At 36.8% G+C, this 12,650-nt stretch overlaps 1 protein-coding gene across 1 annotated transcript; it reads right to left on the bottom strand.

The window, feature by feature from the left end:
- Positions 1–4,345: 4,345 nt before the first annotated feature.
- On the bottom strand, positions 4,346–12,650 carry LOC107091145 (somatostatin receptor type 5-like). The gene is made up of 4 exons (XM_015384912.1): positions 12,421–12,650; positions 7,973–8,665; positions 7,532–7,876; positions 4,346–4,664 (listed from the first exon to the last, which is right to left on the bottom strand). The coding sequence occupies exons 1-4, from the start codon at positions 12,421–12,423 to the stop codon at positions 4,599–4,601; spliced, it is 1,107 nt and encodes a 368-aa protein (XP_015240398.1). The 5' UTR covers positions 12,424–12,650; the 3' UTR covers positions 4,346–4,598.

A 12,650-nucleotide genomic window follows, 5' to 3' on the forward strand; every position in this document is an offset into this window, starting at 1 on the left:
CAATCAATCAATCAATCAATCAATCAATCAATCAATCTATCTATCTATCTATCTATCTCAATAACTAAATAATAACTAAACATTTGGAGAGCCCTCACTGAAGCTTTTTCATTGATCATTTCAACCTGTTTTTTTAACAACAGAAAATTATTTTACATAAATATTTTCTTAATTTGCTTTGGTATAATAGAGTTTATTTCAAATTACAACATACTGTTGCATTTCTTGTATTTGGACTGAAAGTCTAGTGCTAGGGTTTAAAACCATAATGTTTCATTAAACTACTTTCAAGAGCCAAAAACATGTGTTTTTGATTCTTAAGAATAAAATATGCTTTGTTTTATGTTTTATGTTACCATACAACAGTAATGATGCACTGGAGCAAAAGTGAAAACTCATACAGAATATGAAGTTTAGATTCAACGTAAGTCCGTTAATTGAACAGGTTCGTTAATTGAACGGGTGTGCTGATTTAACAGGTCCTTTAATTGAACGGGTCTGTTAGTTGAATGTTGCTTTAAAGTTGTATCTTTAGACTTGTCTGTTCAGTTCAACATCAAGGATGATTAATGGCTACCCGCCTCTAATGATAGTAATTAATAATTATCATTAACTTAATTTACCGTTTAAATGTGGCATTTAAACTTGTTGTGGATCTTGGTTTGAAGTAACAACTAGTAAATGTAAAAAAGTTACATTAATAGTTGAGATGTGTAATTATTAATCATTATCAAAACCATGCAAATAATGTTATTAATGTTGTTAACTACAGACAACTACATTTAAAAAGCTAAAATGTATTAAACAAACAATTTTTTTTTCTGTTACAATCAATTATTCTATTTAATAATCCTACACAACAGTACCTGGGAAAGAGAAACACAAAAATCTACTAAACTGATTAATCTGGATAGCAGTAGTCCTTAGATAACTTAAACAACCCATTAAGCCTTGCTTAGTTACAAATTGATTAATTATCCATTAATCAGCAGTCAATATGAAGTAAACAGCATTGACATTAATTTGTGATATGGCACTAATAGAGCTCCATATGATGCTGAACAATGCCTTACCAAACAATGCTGTGCACCACCAGCATTAGAATAGTTTAAAGCTAGCGGCAGCGCTTGACTGATTAAAATCGTATTTGTCTGACAGATGAACAGTTTGTTAATGTTAATAATTAAGCTCATGGGTTACTTTTCAAGTACCACAGGGATCAGTGCTATAACAAAATCTCTTTACTATATAAATGCTGATATTGGTAACATTTTCAAACGCTCAATCCATAAATAAGGGGAGAGAAATGGTCAGATGTAAAGCCTTTTTTTCAGGTTGGTAAAACTTCACCAAATATAAATCAATCTGTTATGTAATTAAATGCATTGTATGTTGGGTTTTAGAAATTTTTTTGTTTCTGTTTCATCACTATTAGTAAATATATATATATATATATATATTTAATCTTTAGCAAATGTGTTGTCATTTTGTCATCAGACTATTATAGGTTAGTTAGCAATAATAACCATATTAGGGGCTACTTATCTTTTATGATTTGTAAAATAATTTTATTGATTGGGTGTATTTTCTTTTTCTAAAATTCAGGGTTAGCAATATTAAGAGTACCATACTCATAGTAGCAGCTTAAGTGAGAATGACCTTTTATTTCAGAATTCACAATACAATATTTCAGTAATACAAATAAATGGGTTTCTATATTTTAACAATTCTAGTTGCTTGGTTCGTTTTTTAAACAAGTTCAAACATCTTATAAGCCTTCTTTACATTTACTTACTTACGGTACATAGGAAAGAACATCAGTTTCATTAGAAAACAAGAAATAAAAACATGTTTTAATTGTGTACATCAGCACATCATTCCACTCCGAATAGAAAGTGGAGATAAAACAAAGAGAAAAAAAAAACTTGGCAATATCTAGAAATTTTTCACATAACTAAAACATGTGTTAAAAATTAGCAAGTCAACATGCAGCCCTAGAATGAGGCCCACCAAACCAAAGCCAGGAGATAATTTTTCTCTCTTATACCCCTTTTCTCATTGGCCAAAAACCCCATTTAGATTTTTGAGCTTCTACTGACTTAGGGCAGTGTTTCCAAACCTTTTTTGACTTGTGTACCCCTTTGGGCATTATGTCTTACCATGAGTACCCCTCACACTCAAAAGTATTGACGATTGGGCAACAGTGGCGTTGGATGTAGGAGTTTTCCCTGAAATCGAAGGATTGAAGCCCCGACTCCGACTTTCAGTGTCATTGTGTCCTTGGGCAAGACACTTCACCTGCATTGCCTACTGATGGTGGTCAGAGGGCCCAGTGGCGCCAGTGTACGGCAGCCCCGCTTCTGTCAGTGAGCCCCAGGGCAGCTGTGGCTACAATCTAGCTTGCCACCATCAGTGTGTGAGTGTGTGTGTGAATGAATGTAGTGTAAAGCGCTTTGGTTAAGTCTCCTGACTTGAATAAAGGCGCTATATAAGTACATGCCATTTACCATTGTCCAAAAGTGGAACGTATAATGACTGATTTTAAAATAAAAACCATTTTACTTAATCTTTTAATTTGAGCATTTAATTATTAGGCATTTCTGGAAGTTAGTAAGGAATATAAATGAAAACAAAATAAAATAATATCATAAACCTGTATTTATAAAACTGGAGCTCCGCAGAGTAACTCCCTTTTAATCACATTTAAACGTGATGAATCCTAAACAAAATATATAGAACAAAAATTATACTCAGACTGACTTAATTAGTATTACTTTGTTTTTATCAAGACACCTGAGCTGCTTTGATTAGCTCCGATAGCTCAGTGTGAGGAACAACTGATACCAGGCTGTTCTCTACATCCTCTGTTCATCTGCTTGGTTTAGGTGAACTCAAACATATAAGAAAAACTTAACTTTTGGTTGATAAACGCTTGTTTATTTTTTTCAACTGGGCCCCCACAAAGCAAACAGATCCTGGCCCTTTTTTTATTTAACTACCTAAGATATAGAATATCTTTATGTACCCGTTGCAATGCACTCACGGACCACTAGGGGACTGCATATTCCCGGTTGGGAATCATTGACTTAGGGAAAAGCTCACTGACCTTTTTTTGACCTGTGTCAAACGACTCATTTAGCGACCTGGATAAAGCCTTCAAACGGCTCGGCTCCAATCGGCACAGAGCTGGAACAAGTGGTCGACCCACTAATTTATGTAATACCACTGAGCGAAATGTACGAACATCAACACACTATGCCGGCTGTTTCTGATCTAACAAGCCAAACAACTCTGTTTACATTTGATAAATATGGCGTAGCACTGGTGAGAGGGATTCAGACAGACAAAAGAAAGAAATACTTTCTACACTCTGGCTCCCTTCTTTTGTTGCTCTCCATTGTTTACTTTCCTGATCTCTGCTGCACTGGTGACATCATCAACGCTAACCCAGCACGATGGTGTCCCCAGGCACGCAGCAGTGGGGGCCATGCAGCTTGCCAGCGGGAGGTGGGAAAGAGGCTTTACTGTTGCAATTCAAATCAAATACTGCAAAAATGTGACACATATACCAAGTGTCATAAATCAATTGTATATGAGATTTAGACCCACATTTGCTTCCCTTTTCTCCCAAAACTAAAGTTTTGATGACCCAGGTTGTAGGTTTGCTCAACAACATCAACTGCTGTTGAGCAACGGATGCCTTCAGATCACTTCCAATCAGAATGGAGGCTTGTTTTCAGTTCACGCTGTTGACCAGCTGGCCATTGAGGCGCCTCGTAGAGATGAGAGCAGCTGCCTTTCACAGGGCAGTTAATAATCATCAGTGAGTTTACACAGCTGGCAGCGACCCTCACTTGACAGCACATATAGGCATATGAATAGATGAATTATATGAATGGATATTTTTTTTGTATTTAGATGAGCTATGTAACATTAACTGTCAGTGAAAATAATGTTATGGCTTATTGAGGTAAGCATACCAGTCAACAGATGAATCAGCTACATAGATATAAAGATGTGGAAGATACCAGGCATCACAGTGATGGGCTTCAGCAATTGTTTCCAAAGACAGGGCCCCATGGTAAATAAAATGTGAAAAAAAAAAAAAAAAACTCACATGGGAGGATGCTAAAAAAGGCTATAGCCCAGATGGCTACATCCCTCTAAATATGATCCTTCTAATGGATTATAGGGTAAATATAGCATAATGTGCAATTCTATTGTATTGATTAATCATTGTTGTATTGTCTGTTGCATAAAAACAAAAACTGTCTACAAAACAGACATTCCCTCTTTGAAGATTCCACTGGTGATGTTACCTTATAGCCCCCACCCCCCCCCCCCACCCCCCATTGAGTCTTTTGCCCCATACAAAAACCTTAAAACAAAAGCAAAAACAAACAAACAAAAAATTCAGTAACTGGAGAGACAATTCTCAATCATTTCAGTGAGCCTCTCCAGGGATGCCCCATGAAAGAGATGGGAATAACTAAAATAAAGTCAGGAAATTCCATGTCAGTATAAAACCCCATGGGTAAAATGGGTCAGAGTTCCTTTTAACCGGCCAGTGCAACTTTGGTCTGCAACAAAGATAGCAATCACTGGCCATTCATTGCAGGTTTGGAGGTGAAAGGCTCATTCTCAGGGTCCCTTGGCAAGTTGACCTATGCAGAACCAGACATAAATATAGGATTAGTGAAGATCGAACACCTTAAAATATATTAAACACCTCAAACTTGATTAAACTTAAATGCATGAGCATTTCAGAAATCTAATTATATAAAACATGATGTCTTAGTTGGTAAATGCATTGGGTTGCCTTTCTCAAGTAATGTAAGCATGCATAAACATTGCTCATCTTTAATGTTTTCATTATTGTGTAAAAGTTATCTATGTGTAATAAAATGCCCTCTTCCCCCAGTGACAATACTGTAATACTGTTTAAATTGAAGTTTCACTACGGTTTCAGCAGCAGGTGTTTTGGGAATATATCTGTCCTGTCAACAATTTCTCCAACCTGAGCTGTGGATGTCAAACAGAGTTACTCATTTCGCTTTCCATCCAGAAAGCAAAACATCTTCAAACTTGGAAACAAAGTCCAGTGTTTTTTTTTTGTTTTGTTTGTTTTTTAATTTTGTTGAAATGACTACTGTATGACCTGGATGACTGAGAATCTTCACCAGCAAAATTATGTAGCCTAGTTTTTCAGTGCTACTTAATTTGTGCAGGTAAAAGTATCGTCTGTACTGATTTGGTCTTTTTAAGATAACTACGGCCCATGATGTCACCATCCCAGCAGTTGCTAGTGCTGCACTCATTTTAGAATATAAAGTTATTGCATAACATCACATCTCATTCCTGTGCTGGTTCTGAATATATTAGCATGCATGTTTACCTTATTTAGTCACTGGAATGATTGTTTAATATTTAGTAAATCAGCAGCTTCCTAGACCCTTCAGTTTGGAAATGTCCTGCCAACCCCATAGCATTTCATGTCAATGTCTCGCTGTTGGAATTTCACAACAAAAGCACAGGTGATACTTAACATCATGGACTTCTGCTAAAATGCCTTTGGGAGACCATCCTATTTTGGAAAATCCCCAAAAGCACTGTGCTGAAGAAAAATTAGGACGATTAACACTCTTTCTAAGACTAAATTGAATTGGATTTTTTTAAAGCTACCTAAAGACATCTTGAGAGTCTTCCTTATATTTATTAACACTATTTATATCTGCATTCCATATTAAGTGAGAAAAGCTTCACCTACAACCAGTCCCTGATTGGTTGCCATGTCAAAAATTTAAGCTTCTTTGAACTTCAGCAATCATCACTCTGCTCTCTCCATGTGGTGCTACTCTTTGACAAAACCTCAGTTCTATCAAGTAGCATGAGCAAAGCAGTGAACGCCCTCACCAAGTGGGATTCACCGCTGCCTGCTTCCCCATGTGTTTTGCATAGGAATTCTATGGCTACACTCACACTGCAGCCTGAAGTGACCCAAATCCAATTTTTTTGGCCATAGGCGACCTGGACCTGATCTTTTCATGTCAGTCTGAACAACACATATCCGATTTTTTCCAATCCGACCCAGGCCACTTGTCTATGTGGTCCTGAATCCGATACGAATCTAAACTTTTCAAATGCGACCTGTGTGTGAACGGCCAGGTCAGATTAATCTGACCTGAACGTTATTAATACCCGACAAAGGTCACTATTCTGCGTCTTGCTACGCAGAAGCGGCAAGAAAAACAACAACCATGGCAGATGATGATGCGGAGAGCAGTATTTATGTTTAAACATATTGAAAAGAATGAGTTTTTATGGTTGGAAAAGACCGCTAGATGCGCGCCGGCACTACCATCTATGTTTACTTCCATAAACAGGGAGCACGCTTGTGATGTCATTGCATACTCTACTGCCCTGCGGGACACTTGCATTGTATGACTGCAGTTCACACAGGAGATCACATACAAGTCGCATATATTTGGAAATATGAACGGGAACGCAAAAAAAAAAAAAAAATTCTTTAGCCCCAACACAGCTGAGTCAAATTAATGGCTCATTACCAGGCCTTTGCCAAACTGGATTGCTTGCTTAAGAGGTAATTCAATATTTGAATCAACTGTGTTGGAGCACGGATGCATCTAAAATCTGCAGGATAGTAGATATTGAGGACCTTAAAAGAGTAATCTTACATGAAGTCCACACAACTGCATTCCAACTGCATGGAACTCAAAATATACTAATTTGAGTATTTTAGGTTTTATTCTATAATTTCCTAGCACATTTAATTACTCCTTTTATCAATATAACCTTCTCCACTGCCACTACATGCTGACAACGAACCAAATATTTGTATCTACATCCTAAGTAAAGAGAGGTGGACATCCTTTCTGTAAAGACATAGGGAGTTTTTCCTCTCTACCGTCGCTGCTTGCATGCTTGGTGTGAGGGATAGGAAAGAATAATGCAGTCAATAACTCATGCAATCAGCTTGGTTTCGTTAGATAGAAAGCTTTTACTCAATCTTACTGCATGGTCTAATTGAATTGTCTCTCTAAAGGGCTAACAGATTACATGCTTTGTAAATTAGATCCATAGAAATAAAAATATTTTATTTAACTGAGACAAATTAGGGATAATTTTTCACCTATTACCTCCTGAAATGAGTCAGGTGGCATATATTTGGTGATGTTTTATTATTTTGAACCAAATTACCTTATTAAAATTTACATTAGTCAGACAAAGAACTAAGTGCTGTTTAAATAGAAAACACAGATACTTTGAAAAATGCTAAAATCAAGAATTTGCAAAGAAAAATACCAAACTCCCAGTGCGCTTCTCTGGTGGGATTGTGTTTCTGATATCAAGAATTTAAACAGATTGTGTTCTTTACCATATATTAAACCCATAGTAGGAAATTAATCAATAAATCCTAAAATTACATAAGGTTCATTGTTCAAAAAACTTAATGTGAGTTATCACCAAGTTTGTTAATTCTGCCAATGAATAAAAAGGCATTTGTTTTTACCTTATTAGCAGTCCGTACGGTCCCCAAGGCGTTCGTATTTGTACAATTTTTCTGTTTGTAGAAGCAAAGCACTTTTTTAAAACTTTGCCTGAAGTTTTCTGAGAGGAAACCGTAGAGTACTGGATTTGCACAGGAGTTGACGTAGGTGAGGATGACCAGGGAAAAATAGGCAGCAGCACTGGTTTCATTCTCCGGTATGGTATGACACAGGTTATAAATGTTGATGGTGAAAAATGGCAGCCAACAAAGCACAAAGACCAGCACGATGATCACCACCATGCGGGTCACCTTGCGCTCTGACTTGCGTGGCTTAGTCAGGCCTGCACGCAAGCCTGCTGACTTCACCTGGAAGACAAAAGGCATAAGACTTTGAGAAGGTATATAAAAGTTTTAAATCTTTTACCATTTCAAGTCATATAGGATATTTAAATATTACATTACCTTAAAAATAATAAGTAGATAGCAGAGAGAGATGACAAATAAAGGTGCAAAGAAGCCCATGACGGATGTATACAGGATAAATGCAATGGACCATACGTTATGATCATCTGGCCAGCTTATGTTGCAGGTGTTGAAGTCTTCCTGCACATTCGAGTACAAGGTAACTGGCAACACCAGCAGGAAGGAAACAACCCACACCACACCGCTGAAAATCATGGCCACCCATGGCCTTCTCCATCTGGCACTGCTCACAGGATAAACCACAGCAAGGAAACGGTCAATGCTCATCAGCGTCAGGCAGAAGGTGGAGGCGAACTGGCTCATGCCATCAGCAGTCATGCACACCTTACAAAGGAAATTGCCGAATGGCCAGTAAGAGAGTGCACTATTGGTCCCAATGAAGGGGATTCCCAGGATGTAGAGTTCATCTGCCAAGGCTAAATTCAGGATGTACAAGTTGGTTACTGTCTTCATTTTGGTGTAGCGGGCCACAACATAGATAACTAATGCATTTCCCAAGAAACCCACAACGAAGACCGTAGTGTAGATTATTGCTGTAATCTCGCTGAAAGGTAGTGGTGGAGGTTTGAAGGTATCATTGGTGCTGCTGTTATTCTCAAGCATTATTACTCCACTGCCGTTGTTCATGTTGAAGGGGGAAGTGCTGATATCCTCCAGTTTATGGTGAATAAGCTAAAGAGAGAAAACACACACAAGCACAGTTAATATGCACGTTCCACCTGCTGCTATTACCAAGAAAGAAAAACAATTCAGAAAATTCTGACTGTTAGAGTATTCTGTGAAATCCTAGTTCAGAGAACATTTTTATATTCGACTTCTCATCATACACATATGGCACAGAACAATTGTGTTTGGTGATTTCTTGGCAAGGGGCCTATGTTTACCATGAGAAGAGAGAAACTTTCCAGGTAACTGTCTGGGCACATGGCCAACATGCAATTTCTTGTAAAAGGAAAATGAACTTGGCAGAAGAATGATATTGTCTAAACAGTTTTATTGATGCTGTCATAGGACAATATGTTAAGAAAGATGACAGAGATGAAGAGCAATGGGTCCTTTGAAAACACAATTCAATTTTTAAAGTTATAATTGATTTTAAAGGATTTTAAATGTTTTCAGAAGTCTTTAAAGACACATCACAGAAGGTGCATATAGTTATTTTTTGAAGTGTTCAAGCCTGAAAAACTGTAATCTGGTTTAGGTCTAACTATGAAAGTTAGAGTAAACATTATAGTGAGATCAAGCAAGCAGCTGGAAGCCTCACGAGAGGATTGTTGCAGTTTAGAAGTGTGTTGATGTATTTACAGTTAAAACTGTGCCCATGAGGAAAACATTCAAATGAAAACATGTTCAGATAAAAACTGCAATGTGTTAAATGAAGTCTCATAAAAACTTTAAAAAATGATTAGATATGAAAATGCATGAACAAACAATCAGAAAGAGACTGCACAACTTTAACTTATATGGAAGATGTTCAGGGTTATACATTTGATGTGTAACAAAGATATAATAATCACCTTAACATGTCACTGAAATTGTACATTACTGCACAATTTGCTCGCTGCATTTAACTCATTACTTAGAAGGCAACGAGCAGCCTATAGAGCACAGGGAGCATTTTGGGGTTAAGGAATTTGCAGGGACTCAGATTGCCAGTTAATGTTTCAAACAGCCAAATGTGTAGCTTCTACAGGACTCAAAAGCATTGCTCTGTATATCACACCACCACTCCCATGGAAAACAAACAAAGACAATGGTCAAACCAGAGCTTGCAAGAATGAATGCACTCATAGATCAAAACTTAAGGATTTCAAAAGAAAATCAAGAAATTAACACATCTTAGCAAAGGATGTGCTAAGTATAAACCAAATTAAGTATTCTAGGAAAAGAGTTGGTCTCAGTAACTTGACAGTGTCCTGAGCATACCAGGAATTACATCAAGTCCTGCGTAGAGACAGAGTGTAGCCATTCAGCAGATGTGGGCTAAGTGGAAATGGGCTGCACACTGAAACACTTTCTAACACTTCACAGCTGATAGTGAGGAGTACGTACACGTTTCCTTAGATTTATGTCAGATCAGATGGCCATATAATCAAATGCCTGAATTCATTTGAGCCCTTCCCTTACAATACACATTTTTATTAATATTTCAATTTAGCCTCTGGATTAAGTAAAGTGAAAAATATTTTACAAGCACATAATGAGCTGTCATATTCATTTCACAAGACCAAGACTGTTTATGGACTGATGAATGAGTTCTCTTATGGTTGTTTGTGCCAAACAGGTGTATCTAAGTGCTGATGTTCTTAGTTCTCGCATGTCATATTTCACAAAGTTAGACACTCTCTAGATGTATTTGTCAGCTTTTTCAATTTCTTGCTTATCAGTGTTCTTTAATTAAATTGTGAACATGCTTTAAAGGACACATAATAAATTACTTAGCAGTTAAAACATCAAACTATTGTCCTGACGTAAGTAAAGAAAACCGAGTCTTTTGCTATGTTATATTAAGCCACATCAAGATATAGCTTGCAAAGGTGGGTTTATCTTCCTCAGTGTAGACAAGAGATTAAAAGGTAATAGCCATCAAATTTGCATTGCATTTATGTACATCTCAGGGAAGAGTCATATTCGTGTAGTATATGTGATGTGTGAGTTATGAGACATGTCGAGCTAAGATGTTCCTGGTTTATATAGTCAACAAAGGGTTAAATGATAAACATGCTGTCATTTGAAAAGACCTCCATCTGCAACATTTAAAGTTATGCATGTATTAGATGTTGTTTTTCTCCTTGATAAGTTTTCCATATTTTCTTTCATTTAGCTTGACCAGTATCTATTAGGAGATTTGACCAGTAGTGCAAAGGTTCTCCATTTATGGGTTATGGCCCTCATTGTGGTTTGACAGACTTCCAAAACCTAAGGAATTTCTATTTCCAGCCTGATAAACATCAAAATCTTTCTTTCACATCCACATTTTAGATATTTTTTTAGATTTGGATTGGATCTATTGAATTTCTAAACAACCCTGGTTTGTGTTGTAAGGCAAGTATTGATTAAGCAGTAGTTATAGTTGGATAGCTATTTTTTTTTTAAACAAAAACCAAAATACAAGACATTCAAAAGGAGGCCATCATGACCCTGAAACCTAAGACTTTTCTATTCCTTCCTTTATTTAAACTATATATATATTTTTTTTTTCTCACAGAGATCCCACAATACCATAAGTCCAAGTCAGTGAGTCTTTTGTAAAGTTCTAAACTTTTGTGTTACCTGTAAAACACTTGTAACACTATCAGTACTCAAGATTGATCTATTGTTCCTCAAATACTTAAAACCCCCTTCTTTTGATGTCCAAGAAAATTCTAAAGATATTTTAGTCATATTTTGTTGTATATGTATCAAATTATCATCAAAATTTGGATCAATTCATCATCAGGTTGATCAATTGATAAAATGTTTATGTTTTAAGGGTAATTCAATCATCTAAATGTTTCTGTGCAGCATAAAATGCCAAACCTGCATTATGTTAATTTGTGGTGACATTATGACACTAATGGTTATGAAGCCCACTAGCCCTAAAACAATAATAATCATATTAGTGTCAGATGATGGACGTTAACCTTTGGGCATCACCGACTGCTTCCCTCCACCCCCCCAACCCCCTGTGTTGATGTGATTCAGCTACTGGAGAGTGGATAATTGTCAGATGCCAAACGTTCCAACCCGAGGCTGTATGATGTGTTGCACAAATAAACGCCTTGACGTGCGGACTCGCTGAAGCGCGCTCCAAAACACGGGAGTGACGCGCAGCCCGCAGCAAAAAATGTTGGTAAAACAAACATAAGTAGCCCCTGTCTCAGGCTGGTCGGGGTTTGCATTGCCTACTTCTGTCCACTAAACTCTAATTTCCAAATACCACAGCCTTAAAAATCATTTAGTGGGCGCTCACATCCCTGCCCAGTGGAATTACGCACGGGATTTTTTTTATTATTTTTTTTTATTTGGGGCTCAATTACTTTTCTTTTTTTTTATCTGACCTATTTGGTTTCCTTTGCTCTCATGAGAAAAAATGCCTAAGACATATTATAATAATTAGGGAAACTGGTAACTGGAAAATTTATAGCGTGGGAATAAAACATAAAAACTATTTATTACAATATTTGTCCAAAAGATGTACAATTGGCTTGTTTGGTAGTTTGATAGAATATTTTGAAAACTATATAAAAAACAAAAAACAAAATATATACAAGTTATTAGATGTACATTAGCAATTCGTAACAATCATTAGTTAATTGTGGGGAGAGATTAAAAATTTATTTCGTGGACACAAGAAACGTTTGCAGATACATTTCGTGTTTCTATTTTAATATTTTGGTAATGCTTACATGTTCCATGTGCTGTGTGTAGATGCGGAGCGAACCTACCATTAATGCGCGTTTCCACTATCCAGCGTAGTCTTTGGCACTCCTGATGATGCGTAAAACTCTTCCTTTCCTTAATTCAGACACCGCCTAAAGTTTAGGTTTTCTCTCATTCTTATGGAATCATTAAAAACTGATATCCACTCTGGCATGCTTGGACCAAAAACTCCATCTCTAACTTTTACTTAGGAGTTCATCACTAAAAATAATCCGCGCTCCTGCGACTCGAGGAT

The sequence above is a fragment of the Cyprinodon variegatus genome, unplaced genomic scaffold, assembly GCF_000732505.1.
Source record: "Cyprinodon variegatus isolate N-32 unplaced genomic scaffold, C_variegatus-1.0 Scaffold327, whole genome shotgun sequence".
In the NCBI taxonomy this organism is placed as follows: domain Eukaryota; kingdom Metazoa; phylum Chordata; class Actinopteri; order Cyprinodontiformes; family Cyprinodontidae; genus Cyprinodon; species Cyprinodon variegatus.